The sequence below is a fragment of the Ahaetulla prasina genome, chromosome 1 (genome assembly GCF_028640845.1).
Source record: "Ahaetulla prasina isolate Xishuangbanna chromosome 1, ASM2864084v1, whole genome shotgun sequence".
NCBI classification, from domain to species: domain Eukaryota; kingdom Metazoa; phylum Chordata; class Lepidosauria; order Squamata; family Colubridae; genus Ahaetulla; species Ahaetulla prasina.
The window spans coordinates 256,384,109-256,401,585 of NC_080539.1; the positions used below are offsets into that span (position 1 = coordinate 256,384,109).

Genomic DNA, 17,477 nt, shown 5'->3' on the forward strand with positions numbered 1-17,477 from the left:
ATACATGATGATCAAGAATCATTCAAGCAGTACGGTTATGTATTAACACATTCTGAAACATAAACGTTGCTAAAACTTTATTTCTTGGCGCTTTGGTCTCTATTGGCTTGATTTTGCAGTTTTTGAACAAGAACCAAAAATCAGGAAGGGTCCAATGCCATCTATAACCTATATTTTCACTGTCCACCCCTCAGTGCTTATTAGCAGTGCTTTCATATTCTAGGTTATCAGAAATGTTACCCCTTTGAATTTCCAGCTCTGTGTGAGGTGGCTCCATGAAAAATTTTTATAATATAAGCAGCCGCAATCTAACTGGGCCTGTTGTCTGCTTGCTGCTTCCTTTCCATTGCATCTTAACTTTTCATTTAGGTGCGGTATTCTCAGGTCAACTTTTTCTCATGGAGACTGACAGAGCACATTAATTCTGGCTCAAATGTGTACTCTGCAAATCCTTAAGAAATTACTCTTATTTGTCATCTTACTAAATAGTTTTACATATACTCAGTGTAGGGTGTCCCTCTTGCTTTTTAATGAACTGATTTGTATGTTCTGTTAGCAAACCATAAACCATACACGTTTTTGTCCTTTTTTCCCTCACGGGCCATTGTTTTAAGACCATTTTCCCCAGAAAAGTTCAGATGCTGATGACATCGTGACACAGATTTTTGCTGATACAACACTAGAAAGTGAGCTAATGGTCCCTTCAGTCTGCCTAATGTCTTTACAAATCTTGATATCGGATGCATTGTTTTGCAACTGACCTCAGAAGGAAAGGGAAACAATGTGTCATCATCCAGAAAAGTTGGCTCCATACTTTAGAGCTAACATTTGCATATGTGGTAGAACACCTTTGGGTTTTGGGTTAACATCTTACTTTTGAGAGATTTGGATTAGATGAGAAAAATTTACAACTTCCTGTTGAGCTGCCCTGGGATAGCCTTGTAAGTATCTGCTATGTGGATGGCTTAGGCAGTTGTAAAGTAGTTTCTGCCAAGAAGTGTGTCAACATCAATTTCTAGAAAACTTGCCACAATTCCACTCCCCACCCCCAGGCCAGGGATAAAGTTAGAAATCACTAAATAAACAAATAATTAAAAATGCTCGTCATAAATCCAAGGCCATTCTTGTTCCTATTCCCTAGAGCAGTGATGGCTAACCTTTTCAGCACTGAGTGCTGAAAGCACGTGTGTTTTCATGTGTGCGCACGCACACACCCATAATGCAATGCACGCCCACCCCGCGCATGCATGCGTGCCCCCTCACATGCCCCCATGCCTGCGTGTGTCTCCTGCGTGTGCCCCGCACAGCGCACATGCATGGCAAAGACCTGAAAACCAGCTGGCCGGCTGGCGGCACATGCGCATGCATGGTGGAGCTGAGCTGGAGCGACGGCATGGCACCTGTGGCACACGTGCCATATGTTCACCATCACGGCCCTAGAGGAACAATTCATGCACCTGCTAATTGTAGAAATGCAAGCGTATCAGCTCATCCAATATGTTTTCCAAACATTCATAGCTCTAACCAGCATGCTGTGAGGCTACACTTTGTTTGGATATGTCAATGCTACAGGGGTGGCAGAATTGAGACAATTAGTACCAGTGCTATAAAAACGAGGGAAAATTAAGACTGAAGCCAGGAAACCCCTTTTCGTACTTCAGAAATTGTAAGTCCTGGGGAATAAAACTGAAAGCACCACAAATATTTATCACATTACTTTAATCTATACTGGTACAAAAGAGTTGCTTTGAAGAGTGAGATGGGCAGCATATAAATTTCCATTGTAGGATCCATAGCACTTTCTTTGAACTTAGCAATTAAAACTTCCCGTTGGGCTCAATTTAAAGAAATATTCTGAAAGGAAAGGAAATTGGCATTCTGCAAAGCAAAGCACCATCCTACACTTTGGCTTTAATTCTAAGCATGCTCAAGGCATCACGTGGGCCCCACAGGTCTTTTTCCCTGCCCCCCTCAAAGACCACAGGGTTAAGAGACAATACTAAATATCATGGCGAAACGCAGTGGAGTGGAAACCGAGTCGACCTCCCAGGATGGTCCAGTTAAAGGTTGTGATGTGCCAAGTGGAACTGAAACTTTGGGCAACGGAAGCGTTCTTCTCTAGCCCTGGCTAACATGATGTTATTTTCCTCTCTGCTTAATTTGAGACAGAAGAACGAATGCAAGGGATGCTTGGTTTGCTCTCCTTTATTGTTTGGATCAGGGGCCTCGCTACAAAACAAGGGGCCTGGTTCTCCAAAAATAGGGTTCTGCAAAGGAAACGATCCTACCTTGTAGTTATCAGTGCTTTTCAAGTCACACTGGATTAGTAGTAATAGCAATAACAGTAACGTTAGATTTTCCCCATTCCCCATTTTTTGTGTGTTTCATCAGTTTTTTTGAATTATAAAGCACATCTGCTTCATGAATTTTAACATCTCCAAACACAATAGAAAGAAGGTAGCAAAAGAGCCTAGCTGGATGGCCACCCTCGTTGCTAGTAACAAACTCAGCTACAATGTACTCATATATTTTTTTTCAATTTTTTTTTTCTGTTTGCACATACTATGCTAGATGGTTATCATCACATTGAAGAAATACCCAAACAAGATACAGCTAAGAGCTCAAGTTAAAAATAAACACAACTCTTAAAATTTCAATTGTACGAAAGAAACAACTTCTATTTGGGAGGAGGTGTGATTAGTGGTGGCAGGTGAGGGGTAAAGTTATTCCATAGGGAGGCTGGCTGGAGCAGATGCTCAGTTTGTCAAAAGTGATCGTAATACTTTGCATGTCGATAGTAGTAGCACCTTTAATCAAAGGCTATTCTAGCATTTGGGAACCAGTTGGAGATAATTTTACACAAACTAAAGAAACTTCCTACCCATTAAAGCCTTGTTAAGAAGTGAAGGGATCTTGAGCAGTGAGGTTTTTATTTAACACACTTAGAGCCTTGATAATGGAAGCCTCACATCATCATCCCATGTGAGATGTGGAAATATTATTCCCATTGTACAGATGGACAAACTGAGGTAATGAGAAGCTTATTAACCTCCCCTCCCCCTCAATTGTCTCCATGGCAGAAATAGAAAGAAGACCCAGTGTCCTGCCAAACTCCACCAACCCATGCAAACACACACATACATACACACAGAGAGAAACATATATACATGTATATATATATACACATACATTTCTTCTTTATATTTGTATGACCCTCAATTCCCCGTTAAGCCACTCCACCCCCATTTTAAAAAAATGCAAGCCTATGAACAGATGATTTAGGATACTGCTTTATGAGATATGGAAAGTATATGCCTACGCTGGAAGGTGAGCTTCTTTACATAAATTCTTGTTATAATTTTATACTGTTTCCTTAATCCTCAATAGTCATTTGCTGAAGATAGAATTTTTCATACTGTTGAGTGGGGAATTCCTCACCGTGACTACCTAGGAGGACTGAGCTTGTGGGGTTCACTGAAGTCTTGAGCTGCTTTCAAACTGGCTAAGGGATTTAGGTGGAAATGCTCCACATGTACAGGTGAGTCTGTGAATAGTGTATCAGTCAAAGTTTACTTTCAAGCTACCACAGCCTTTTATTTTGTTAATGTTTGACAGCTAATAAAGTGCTTAATTAATCTCGGGTTCTAAAGACCTCATATACAGTATTCGAGAAGCTGCCACATAATCAGCAAATTCTGCCTTCGTGGTGGCTTACAAGTTGTGCAGAACTGACATATATTTCTCTCAATTTATTTAAGAATCTCATGAAGTCCAAAATGATGGGAGCAAAGTACTAGCTTGGAGCAAGCCAAAATTGTTAGCTTTGTTGATTTGGGAAAGCATATAGCTCTATGTGCTCTCATGGTCATTGGGTGAGTCTATTTCCACTAATGGAGTCTATTTAACCTTCCCACTTGTGGGTGTCCCATTTCCATTACTCGTTATACTTTCCATTGTGGAAAGTAGTGGAGAATCTAAAATGAAGAGCTGTAATATCATGATAAATGTTACATTGCTTGGAGTTTACAATGACATAGAAACTGCAAATCTGGTATGGTATGTCAGCCAGGACTGTATATGACCTCTGAAGAAATGGACAGAGTGTGGTTTAAAATTTTATGTTTCATCTGTGGATTGGATCACCTTTTTTGGTGGGCAAGAGGGACCAGGATCTGCGAGATGGTCAAGGCTTCCCTGCAAAGGTTGGTGATACCTGCTGCCTTAAAAAAAAGCTTGTGGTAACCTCCTTCAAAGGATCTCTTTAGATCCAGCTAATTCTTCATATTGTCCAGTATCTAACCTTTCCTTTTGGGGAAATGCTGGAATGAATGGTAATGAGGCAGTTACAAAGAAGAACAGATGACTTCAGTCTCTTATGGATAAATCTAGCAAATTAATCAAAACTTTGCAATTTCTGCCTGTCTGGAGCAATCCTGGCAACTTCCAATAAAAGCACCTTCCAAATGATATCTGAAGTCAGAATATTTTTTTTTGTAAACATATACTGGAACATAGCTTTGTTCCAAACTGAAGCTTTTTAGTGCTTCAGTCAATGGCTTATATTTAGATTATCTTTTTTGCTTGCATTAAATAGCCTGATATGGTCAACTGATGGAGTTTTGAAGCTCATTCAATATATTTTTATGAATTGTAAAGGAGCAAGATGGAATTAAAGTTATATTGGACAAAATTGACCAACTATGATGAACATAAAATGAATTTAAAAAGTAGCTCAGTGACAATCATTTTACTTTGAAGTCAGGAAGAAGCTGAGGAACAAAGTACTGGAAACAGGATTGAAAAAAAATACTGCAATAGGAAGTCAGTTCCTTTTTTGATATAAAAGTTCTTTTTGTTGTTTCAGTATCCAACATTTTGTTTTTGCATCTGATTGCATGACAGCTATACAGGTGAGGCAGAAAAATAGAAAAATAAAGCCGTGTCCATTTCAATACTTCCTTTCTCTAGCAAGATATATTAAACAAATGCCAGTTGACACCTTACTATCACTGCTCCCTCAATAACAGAATAATAAATATATAAAAATGGGGGCTTTGATTTTAAATTCCTGCCCCAGCTGAGCACATGCCATCTTCAAATTTCAATTCAAATTTTCCTGGTTCCTGATTTTTCTGAAATCTTCACTGGTTATTTTGAGTCTTTCTCTTATTTCTGCATGTCTTCATTATTCTTAACAATGACGATATGTATAAAAATATGCCTGCCAGAAATATAATTCAAGCATCTGCACATCATACATGGGGAAAATTCAGTAACACACTGACTAAGTCTACAAAATACATACCTATAACTCCATCACAAATATTATGCACATTGTAAAAGTCAGTCTGCTCAAATACCTTGACAAAACAGATCCATAGATTAGCCACCTGATGGAAGAAACTAAACACTGGGACATGTGAAAGGTTGGCTCATATGTCCTCACGATCAATGGCCAAGACTAGAGAGAGGTGTTAAATGCTCTGCTATAAACTACTGATAATCTTTTTCTATACAAAACTTATCTGAAGAGACTTCAAAGAAGCAAGGTGCTGCAATGCTGTTGGTTACAAATTTTGTATTTGGAGGAGTCATTTTTTGGGGGGAGGGAAACAGCTGAATAAATTTTGTGTGTGAAGTGAGAGGAATGTGAGGAGAGGACTTAAAAGGATGTAAGATAGTTTAAGTGAAGAACTGGGAGAGAAGGTGGAAAGAGGTGTAGAACAGAGGTGATGATCTGTAGAAATATACCAGAGAGGTGATGGACAACATTGTGGAGAAGCAGCAGGTATTATGAAATTGCAGTAAGATTGTGCAAACTAATTGGCCTGGAAACAACAGAAGAATGTAAGCAGGGCCTTTCTGGATCAGTCCACTGGTCTATCTAGTTCAGCAGTCTATTCTTACAGTGACCAACCAATTGTATAAGAAAGGTAGCCTTCAGAGGCAGTCATGCTGGCATCATAATTGATATCCATTGATCCCCATGATTTCCCTAATTTAGTCCAACCAGCCAAACTGGCAGCTTTAAAACAATTCCTAGCTTTTCAACCAAAATTAATGAGTTAATGAAGACCTAGCCATTTTATATTAAACCAACGTCCATTCTTTTCCAAAACCACAATTTTGGGTTTAGCCTGCTTCGCTGGCATTAAATATAGAAGTTGCAAGAATCTTGTTATTCATTGATTTCGGTACTTAGTGCAGGTATCATCACCAAGCTGAACTTCCCTCTCTACTACCATCCCTTCTGTTATCACTGAAAAATGTTTATTTTCCTTAGAATTTGATAGCATTGGCAAAATGATCTTGTCATTTGCCCATCATGTTTAACTAATTCTGTCAGTTTTGATGTCTGTCAGAGTCTGTAAAAGTGCTACCTTGGCTGTCAGTTTCGGCATTTCTGTCCTCAGGAGAAATGGATTAATATGAGTTAGCAATCTGCCCACTGGTTCTAATAAAATCGTTCAGAAAAATCAAAATGGAACATTGGTACCACTTAACAAATATTATGCTCACTTCCATTTTCCTAGATTTATCTACATCTCATCTCCCATTGCTCATAGAAGAGCAGAAGGCTTTAAAACTTATTGTTTTTATCTATGTTGCTGTCAGTGATAGTCACATGTATTATCTCAAGACTTGGCATCATTTTCAGATAAGGAATGTGGTGAATTAAAAATACCCACCAGCCCATCTTCCCTCATAGGGGACCAGGTGGCATATTTGTTAAAATTGTGTTATAGGGAAAGCAAATGAAGATTCGGTGATAAGGGTAATGTCTGAGGGAAATGTAATCAAAAAAGAACCTAAGCCTTGAATCTCCCCCGTTTGAAGTCACTATTGCCTGGGGTTCCTGCAGAAAAACATGCATTCAGAATCCTTTCTTGCAGCAGAGGTAACTGCTCTTGTGTGCAGAGACGGCTTAAGAAACATCGTAGGGAACAAATATCAACTAACACTATCATAATAGCAAAAGGTATGATAAAACTTACTGCTTTTTATTGATGCCCCAGATCTACCAGTTGCAGCTTCTTGCCCTGGGTAGGGACCAACTATGGAAATTTTAAGGCAGGCTTCCCAAATAAGTTTCACAGGGATGTTTTTCAAATTCTAGGAAATAATAGTTTAATGGAGGAAAAGAATGAAAAGCTAAAACCACTATCTTAATTTTCCTGAACCAACTAGCCTGTTTCTGTCTAGAGGTAGCGGCGTGCTACTTCTGTTGGTTCAAGGGCTATACTGAGGGATAGAGTTGTATGCCAAAATGGGACAGAAACTATTACTTGAAGTTAATGCCTTGCCTGCAAAGCTTAAGGTGTCCATTTTGTTCCTTAAGCCTCCCCGCCCTGCCACCCAATGCCAAAGAAGATCAAGTTTTATTTTTCCCCAATGTGGGTTCTTGGACCAGAAAAGAGACATACATAGAAGGCACATGGCCCCAGATTGTACTTTTTGCACTCTCAACTCGATTAAGATCGGGAAGAGGATCTTGTAATAATTTATTCTAAGTAAATAATTCAAGAAGTTTTATGATAACTTTCATCTTACGTTTGAAGCATTGACTCATAAACAGCAAAACAACTTTGTTTTTTGTTGTGCTGGAGAGGAAGATCTGAATCATGGTTATAAACAGTGAAGGAGATTTTAGATGACCACTGGAAAACTCCAAAGAATAAAGACCATTAGATAACTGAGAAGACTGCTTTGGAAGATCATATAATTTCCTCTCATGTAACTTTTAAGAGAAAGTGACCATTAATAAGGGATAAACCAGAAGTACAATTATTACTCAAATAATTGAGTGCACTATGATTTTGAGTTTCCTTCCAGCTGTATCATTGCAGACTGAGAGTTCCTAGCTCTATTTTTGGAGCTATGGTATTCTATCTCTTTATCTTCTTAGTAGATTCCCCATGAAGGAAAAGCCTGAAAGAACTGGGGGGTGGGGAAACACATTGGAAAAGAGACAAAGAAGACATAATCATCTGGACCTTCCATGGAATTCTGCAGGTTAATCAGTGTGACACTGCATGATAAAAGCCTTGAGTGGAAGCATCTTGTCATTTGATACAGCACCTGACAGTAATCTGGAAATGTCATTTCAGAATTGATTCATGCAATCTTGTCTGTGACATATTAAAGCAGAAATTAATTGTCTTCCAAGTGTATTTTGTTTAATGGATGCTAAAAAATGTTCAACAAGTGCCATCTTTGACCACAAAACTGTTTTGCACATATATCAAGGCTTCCATTTTCCATAGTAGCTTAAGTTTTGAACGCAACACATCAGTTATGTGAGTATGCAGTTAAAAATTACAACGCTGCTCAGTCCCCACTGCACTGCACTCATCAGGAGTTGGGGTGGGGTGGGGTGCATTGCAGTGTTGGCACTGGATGCTTTATGATGAACAATTTTTAGACAATCCTTTTTTTTTTAATAACTGAGCCTTCCTGATTTGGGGTGGAAAGTAGAGAAACTGTCAAACATGTACAAAGTAGTTGTGGACTGTAGCTAGGCTCACTTTTCTTTAATTATTTACACGCAGGGTATGCTAAATTTGTGATGGTGATAGTGTCACCTGTTGATTTTAATACATGAGTGGATTAACCAGAAATTAGCTACAATGATTCATTTTCAGAGTATCTCCATCCCTGCTTCAACACGCTTGTCTTTTTATGCTGACTAGATACCTGGAAAAATGAGGTTTTCCAAAAACTTTTTCCTGATAATGACATCAGGAGAAAAAAATAGAGGAGACCATAAGATGTTTTAGGATCTGGGAAAACAACAACAAGTCAAGATCTAAGTAACTAAAGGACATCTAGGGCCTCTGATTAGCAAGCAAGGGTAATTTTAGTATATAAAATAATATCCTGAGATGTACTTTGTGGAGGTGTACATTTCTCTAAAAACTCATACACTCATGAGTGATGTAAGTTGTTAATGAGGTGTTCATTACGAGGCAATCTATTTTACAATTAGTGGAAAACTGACTGGTTAATCGTATTGCTGCACGCTTGTTCCAGTGGCAAGACTCTGGTCTGGTCAAATGCCAGCCTTGGACACCAAGATGGAGAAGAAAGATGGTGCCAGTGCAGGTTGAAATAGGTAGACTTCTTATGGCTGATTGGCTGGAACAAGGTGTGAGGGATCAGTTTGATCTGCTTGCCAGAAAAAATTCAGCAGTATTTAACATGTCTCTTCACCATTAACAGATCAAAGGAATAAATAAACATTAGTTTCTTTCTAAGAAACTTTAGTTTGTGACATGTACTTCAGGGATTCCAGACCTGTGGGCCATCAAAATAGCTTCTTTGCCTCTCACTGTTCTCTTTTCCCTTTGACTCCAAGCCTGGAAATCAACTGCTTTCCTTTCTCACAGGGCATAAATTCTTGTGGATTCCTGCGAGGCTGACAATCCATTCCCTTAGAAAAACAATTTCTCTGGGGCTGAGGGAAAGAAAACACAAGGGACACATAAATGCTCTTCATACCTAGTTACAACACACACACACACACACACACACATTCAGTTACTCACAATCAGTCTCCCTCCTTCTCGCGCTCTCTCACTCTCTCTCACACACAGACAAAATGCACCCAGAGGACTATGGGAGCATCATGGCTCCTCTCTGCTTTGCTGAGAGGCTTGGCTAGGATAAAGGTCTAGCCATCCTTGTTATTTATATTATTACTCTTACAAGTTGTATTGAATTATAATGAAGCCACCTCACTGAAACAGAGCAAGTGATCTTGCCATTCCCCCTCTCAAGTCTGTGCATCCACAGATGAGGGCTAGCTTTCTCATGGCAGGGCAGGCTACCATTCTAATGGGCCTTTGGCTGGAAGAACGCATAGGCAGTCTTGTATGGCGATCACAGATTCCTCTCCTCCCATTATTTCAAAGTCCGTGCCACACTGCATACTCAAACAAACCAGGGCTTCACTTCCCTGGGCTGAAGCCCCTGGAGAGCAGCTCTTCTCTGTTCCAACTCTTCCTCTTGCTTGTTCTTGCTAAGCACGGAGTCTGAAAGACAGGCTAAAGCAGCAGGTTGGGTGGTAACAATGCTCCTCATAGTAGTATGTGCTGCTGAACCAGCATAAGGGGCATTGACATCACTTTCCCACGCCCAGAGTTTTTTGTTTTTGTTTTTTTAAAGTACATATTTCAGGTTTACTCTCTTAGCCTCTGTTCATCCATCCCCAAGCTTTTCTCTCACGAGGACACCTCAGTGCAGCCGCTGTGCATAAAGTCATGTCATGAGAGTGTAGCCAATAAATGCTGACTTGGTGCACCGAACCCCAGAGCAAGTCCTTGGCTTCTGCCTCTCAAGCCTTCAGCTGATGCCACTGTGCCACCGCCTGGCGAGGGTGTGAAATCATATCCTTCCAGTGCTTTACTTCGCCTGGTCCACTCTTCCACGATAGGTAGATCTAATGGGAGCAGGGAAACAAATTAGACAACAGGACTGGTCAAAAGCCACGCTATTCATTCTTATCCCCACCTCTTCCCTGAGTTACGGCTCTGTGCACCTCCTCCTCCCAAATAGATCAGCTTTAGCACGTATCTTAGTGCTTGCATAACTGCCTGCTATGAAATTGCTAGTCCTGAGTAGATGAGACAGAAGTGGCTAAGTCTGTCGTTTCTTTGCTTGGGCATAAAGTGAGAGGGTGGGGTGGGGGTGCTCATTTTGACAAGAAATGAGGTAGCAGTTGAGAGAAACTACTTCTCCATTGTATGGGATGCTCTCCCAGGCTAAGAGCACTTTCAGTTGATCAGGCTTCTCATTATTCAAGCTGTCTGATTTCACAATGGCATTAAAACGGCTACAGCAGGCTGTTCTGACTATTTGACATTATTAAGATGTTACTGGGATGGACAGTTTACTTCTCTGCAAGTGTGTGCTATTCACAGGGAACTGGCAGCCAAAATTTGTTGCTTTTCTGATTTGGAGCACTCATCAAGTTTTTTGGTTTTTTTTGTCACAACAGTATACGTAAACATTGATATAAGACAACACATTATAAAAAGAAAAACATATATATAAGCAAAAGTATGCAACAACTATATTAATTTGATATAATGAAAGGGAACAATAGGACAGGAACGGTAGGCACTTTTGTGCTCTTATGCACGCCCCTTATAGTCCTCTTAGGAATGGGGTGAGGTCAATAGTAGACAGTTTTTGGTTGAAGTTTTTGGGATTTCTTGTGGCCCCTTTCCCTCTTCCAGATTTCCTGTAACCTGGCTGTCATCAATTTGTTTAAATGTTGCAAGGGCATCCTATCTTGGATTGGCAGACTTCTATTACTTAAAATCAGATAAGAAAAAAAAATACTATAGGGAGGAAAGCAAAAAGAACCTGGACATTAAAATTAGAGCTTCTTACCACCAGTACTGCAGAGGCATTAGGGCCAACTGATGGCCTAAGCAGAGGCCAGCAATGATGTGCCCCTTGATGGAAGCAAAATTCTCATGCCAACCCTTTAAATTTTAGTCACTCACCATGACAAAGAAAACTTTTTTTTAACAATGTAAGCAATATTATTTTTATTGTTTTAAAAATTGTTTAATTGTTTTATAATTTTAGAATTGTAAGCTGCCCAGAGTCACTTGGTTAAGTTGGGCAGCTATAGAAATTGAATAAATAAAATAAAATAAGATGGAACATTCCAGCCAAGGACTATTAGAAAAAAATTGACTGAAGTTAGGTGTAGCGCTATAGATAGAAGGAACAACTCCTTCCCTTGGTGCCCTAACCATGTGCTTATTTTGCTTAACAGGATCTTTTATTCCCAAGGAGGCAGAATATCAGCCTGTCAAGGTAGGCCAAGTCAATAAACAAGACCCTGCAGGGATTCTAGGAATGGTAATTTTAGGAATGATTCTGTAGTTCTAGCCCCGTGTTGGCGAACCTATGGCACACGTGCCAGAAGTGGCACACAGAGCCATTTTTCTGGGCACGGAGCTGTCGCCAAGCTCACCTGAAGCTGTGCATGCACGCACGCACCAGCTGGTGTTTAGGCCTCTGGTGCGCATGTGCACAATTCAGGGGACCGAGCTGGTCTTCAGAGCTCTCCTGCGCATGCGCGCATTTGATGACTGGCACACAGTACATGCATGCGCAGACAGTGTTTGCATGCATGCATTGCACGCACAAAAGCTGTGCGCATATGTAAATGATGAGATTGCACATGCAGTGCGCACTAAAGCTGTGTGCATGCGCAGATGGTGCAGTTGCGCGCACAGCACATGGGGACACGCATGAAAGCTGTGTGAGGTGCGCGCGCAGCACATGGGGAGGAGTCGCATGTTACCACGGATGGTATGCGAGCGTGTGCAAAGCGCGTTCCCGTTCGGCTCTCGGTAAGTCAAAGGTTCGCCACCACTGCTCTAGCCTATGGATGTAGGCTAGAACTACAGAATCTTGAAAGCATGTCCAAGTTTCTCTCTCTATCCCATCATAACCTAAACAAAATCAAGATGGAGATATTTTGAGTTGTTTTTCTCCATTCTGTCTCTTGACTGTTCAACCTGCCCTTCAACAGGTGGTGTCTTACTCAGCCACCCCCCCTCCCCAAAAAAACACTGCCCAAATGGTTCTTCTGCATTTTCTCCAAGGTCAGCTGCATATGCCCAGCTACCGGATTAAAATAGAACCATGGCTCTTTCTATGGCATTGGGATGGAACTTGTATGTAATGTGGAAATGTAAATATCAGCATGGTCAAGGCTTATCTATAGCAAGAATTCCTCTTGGAGTAAGAGGGTGCTGTCCTATAGTATAGAGAAGTGGAACACAGAAGAATGGCTCTCTGGAGAGATGGAGTTAATTTTCCTGCAACAGGGCAATGTCTGAGAGGGCCCTCAGACTAACTGATGGATATTCCATCAAATATGAAAGAGGGGATGCTGAGGCTTGTTTCTGACAAATCAGCATAAAAGAAGTTGAAGAGTGAGAGAAGTAGGCAAAGAAAGCCCAAATCCTATTTTTCTTTACACTTAGTAAGTTTGTTATTTCACACAAGCACTTTAAAGGGTAAAGTTTCTTTTTTGTAGTGGTTTATTTTTAAGCAAAGATTATATTTCAGCTGGTTGAAGATCTTTTGTTTGGTTGTTTTACATAATAAACTAAATATAGTCAGAGGCGCCATTTGTTGTGATGCACAGGACTGCAGCTGTGTTATGCAAACCTGGTTTAAGATATGATCAGAGGATTATTTAGACTAGTTTTCTATATTTTTCTGATGGCATTGTTAGCTATTAATTCATCGGGATATACAAAAGAGAAAGTATGCTGAAAGCAATCCCACAGAATCCAGGATAAATGGTTCTTTTGTATATGTCCAAAATGGTTGTTTTCATAGGCTCCTACATTTCAAAACATAGTAACAAGAACAACTTTTTTCATTTTTAAAAATTGTGTAAAATCTCTATTATACTGTTGTAAAACTTGAATAATACATTATATTGTTTCAATATGGTTCAGTTAGCTTAAAACATTTTTTTAAAAAAAGAGAGAAGCATTATATCAATATTATGATATAAAATGTCAGTGTTAATGAGCATAAGATTATTTAGCTTTTTCATCCGAAACTGAATACACCCTTAAAAAGCTGCTCCACATTACAGTATTTGTTGAGGAGTACAATAAATTTCTGTCTTGAGCTGATTACTTAGCATTAAGGTCTCTATTGTATTGTTATTTAATATTATCTCTGCATGTTGAAGGGGAAAAAGGGGGAAAAATGAACAAAGCGAATTTGATAACAATTAAAATACAAAGGAAAAGAGGAAGAGAAAAAAAGACCATTTGGCTTATAACTTCCCTCTTTTGTGCTTTTGCTAATTTACAATATTTATAAGCATTTGGACAACTTAAAAGCCAGACTATATGTGTTTATACTTGCCATTCTTAAAACTGGTTAAACTTCTGATGTGAATATATGCTACTAGCTGAATACCCGTGCTCTGCAATGAAACTATGTGATTGGGCTTGATAAATCAACACTTAGAGTTTGAAAATTAATGAGTAGTTATGATCAGCCTCTCCTCTCCCCTTCTCTCCCTCAGGCTAGCACCACAGAAGCCTCTCCTCTCTATCCCCTCTTCTCCCTTAGGCTTGATCCATAGATCCTCTCCTCTCCCCTTCTCTCCCTCAGGCTTGGCCCCACAAAAGTCTCTCCTCTTCTCTCCCTCAGGCTGGCTCCACAGAAGCCTCTCTTATCCTACTCCCTTCTCTCCTCTGGCTTGCCCCAAAGATCCTCTCCTCTCCCTTCTCCCTCAGGCTTGGCCCCACAAAAGCCTCTCTCTCTATCCCTCTTCTCCCTTAGGCTTGATCCATAGATCCTCTCCTCTCCCCTTCTCTCCCTCAGGCTTGGCCCCACAAAAGTCTCTCCTCTTCTCTCCCTCAGGCTGGCTCCACAGAAGCCTCTCTTATCCTACTCCCTTCTCTCCCTCTGGCTTGCCCCAAAGATCCTCTCCTCTCCCCCTTCTCTCCCTCAGGCTTGGCCCCACAAAAGCCTCTCCTCTCTATCCCCTTTGTCCCTCCGGCTTGCCCCAAAGATCCTCTCTTCTCCCCTTCTCTCCCTCAGCCTTGGCCCCATAGATCCTCTCCTCTCCCCTTCTCTCCCTCAGGCTGGCCCCACAGAAGCCTCTTCTCTCCCCTTCTTTCCCTCAGCCTTGCCCCCCGAGAAACGTCTCCTACCCTATCCCCTTCTCTCCCTCAGGCTTTGTAGCCCCTTCTCTCCAAGAGGCTTGCCGCACAGAAGCCTGCGCTATGCTATCCCATTCTCTCCAGGGTTATTTTCAAGTTGGGAGGGGGAGTAGAACACTAACTAATTAGCATCAGAGCATGTTATAATAATATAGGAAAAACTAATGCTCTGATGGTCATTTCAAAAAAATCCTTTCTAAGTAAGCACCTAGAAACCAAGAGGAACATACGTGGCAAATTTCAAGTTTGTAGGCTTTACGGTTCTGGAGATTTCGTGATTAATGTGTAAGTGGTTTTCACTTTCATACTGTATATATAGATTAATTTTGTCATTGTTGCATGTTCTCAGGTTAAGTTCCCAATCAGATATTGTCAGAATTTTATCTTTCTTCCAGGATTAGACTAAATTTATTCCTGTTGCTGTGAGCATGTATCTTATTAAAGCTTCTTATTTATTTATTGTATTTATTTTTTCTGGGATTATACCTATTGGGAAAATAATGAGTTTTATTTTACATTTAAATTCCACAATATTCTGCATTGTGCTTTCCAAGAAGTCAGGGAAGAGCATTTTGTTTGGTGATATGCATTATCTAGAATTCTTTACCTAGAGGGAATTCTAGGTCCCATCAAAGGGATTCTCATATTGTGGCATCATGAAAAAGGCCCTTCTCGGTGGAAAATTATTCCCCTGAGGTATGGTTGGCTCCTAACCTGTTGTTTTTCCAAAAGGTTCTAAAAACATGGTTTTTAGAGATGCAGCCAATCAAGTGGCTGATTTAATTGTGTTATTGCTGCCATGGAGAGGGGGAAATGGGGTGTTTTTTTAAAAATGGGTTTTATTATGTGAAAACGTTTTTAAATTTTGTAAGCCACCTGTAGTTATCTATGTGTGAGCTGTGTGGCCATATACATTTCTTTAATAAATAATAATTATAATAGTGATCAAGTCTTAAGAACAAATGCGTACAAAGCCAGAAATCAGAAGACAGCAACAGAGGGCAGCGCCACCACCTCTGCAAAGAAGCTGAAGGAACAGTTAGCTGCTTCTAGTTAGCTGCTGCAAGAAGGCCACTCAGACTGACCAGAAGCAGCGGCATGACAAAGTACCAACAATGATGCATTAGAAGACTTGCAAGAAATACCATTTGCCTGCAAGCAAGAACCAGTGGAACCATAAAATAGAGAAAATAATAAAGAATGAAGAAGCTAAAGTGCTCTGGGACTTTAAAATTTAAACAGACAGGTACCTGTCACATAACACCTCAGAACAGCAATGATATCTGTAACACCATCAAACATCCACATATGCCTATCCCAGTTCCTTGGGAAGGACTCAGTAGATAGACAAAAATGCCAAATCCAGTCTGAACATCTGGCCAACTGTGTGATGTACAATAATGCCAAATCTAATCTAAACATCTGGCTGACTATGTTAATAATCATCATAATCTACTAAGCCATATTGTTTTCTACTTCGTTTCTATCATTGGATAAAAAATATAAGACATTTTCTTGGCTATTACCGTCTTGGTTTTACACACTTTTCTGGGATACTAAATACTAAAATTATAGAAGACAAGATAAACACAGAAGGTGCACTGATCAGGTGCAGTTGAGCCACAGCTGATTATATTTCCAGTTGTAAGCTGACTGTTCAGAATTGTGTGATTTCATCTGAGAGGAAAGGAAAAGAATGTCTGAATGTGAATTTCCCAACAAAATAAGGTAGTCATGCGAAGCAGCTGCCAGTCTTCAAGAAAAAAACATAAAGATGCATTCTTCCCTTCATGAGACAGCTGCATGTAGTATCTTGAGAAGATTGGTCTGCACAGTTGAAAAATGAAGACATTCAACGTACAAAGAAATAGCTAGATAGAGTTACTTGGGCACGGGGTAGACTTGAATAAAAAAAACTATAGGCTTGGCCATAGAAAACTGAACATCCCTGCTCATAGATCAAATAAGTTTAATAGCCAGCGGGTCTGATGTTTAAAGAAGCATATTTCCTAATAAAATCCCAACCCTAGTAATGCATTTTAGAGAACTGCATGTTATCTGAATGTATTACTGAATACATAGGAATATATGAATGATATGAAATATAAATATATGAATGTCAGTGTGTGGTCCTCAGTGGAATTTCAACTGCATGGAAGTATCTAGTGGGGTACCTCAAGGTCCTGCCTTGGACACAGTACTCTTCAACATGTTCATAAATGCCCTAGATGAGGGGATTGAATGGGCGCTCATCAAGTTTACAGACATCACCAAGCTGGGTGGGGTGGTGGAATCGCTAACACTTTGGAAGAGAGACTCATGATTCAGAAGGATCTTGACAGACTTGAGCATTGGGTCCTATCCAACAAATGCAGTTCAGAGTTGAGAAAACTGAAGTTCTCCAAGTAGGCAGGAAAACCCAAGCCCAGTTACAGAATAAGCAATACCTCGCTCAACAGTAGTAATTGTATAAGAGGGATCTAGCTGTTCTAGTACTCCACCACTTAGGTATGAACTAGCAGTGTGCTGCAGCTGCCAAAAAAATCTAATGCAGTTCTAGGCTGCATCAACAAAGGGATACCATCGCAATCACAAGAAGTGATAGTACTGCTCTGTATCATACAAATAAGATCACACTTGGAATACTGCGTACAGTTCTGATTACCACGATACAAAAAAGATGATGAGGCCCTAGAAAGTGTGCAGAGAAGAGTAACAAAGATGATAAGGTGTTTGGAGGCTAAACTGTATGAGGAA

At 40.2% G+C, this 17,477-nt stretch overlaps 1 protein-coding gene across 3 annotated transcripts in view; it reads right to left on the bottom strand.

Annotated features, from left to right (window-relative positions):
* Positions 1-1,302: 1,302 nt before the first annotated feature.
* SYT7 (synaptotagmin 7) overlaps positions 1,303-17,477 on the bottom strand; it is a 275,578-nt gene continuing 259,403 nt past the window's right edge. For all 3 annotated transcript variants that reach the window (XM_058155459.1, XM_058155451.1, XM_058155467.1), the window contains one exon: positions 1,303-10,438. In XM_058155459.1, the coding sequence (XP_058011442.1) occupies positions 10,334-10,438 (105 nt within the window). In that variant the 3' untranslated portion in view covers positions 1,303-10,333. The remainder of the gene's footprint in view (positions 10,439-17,477) is intronic.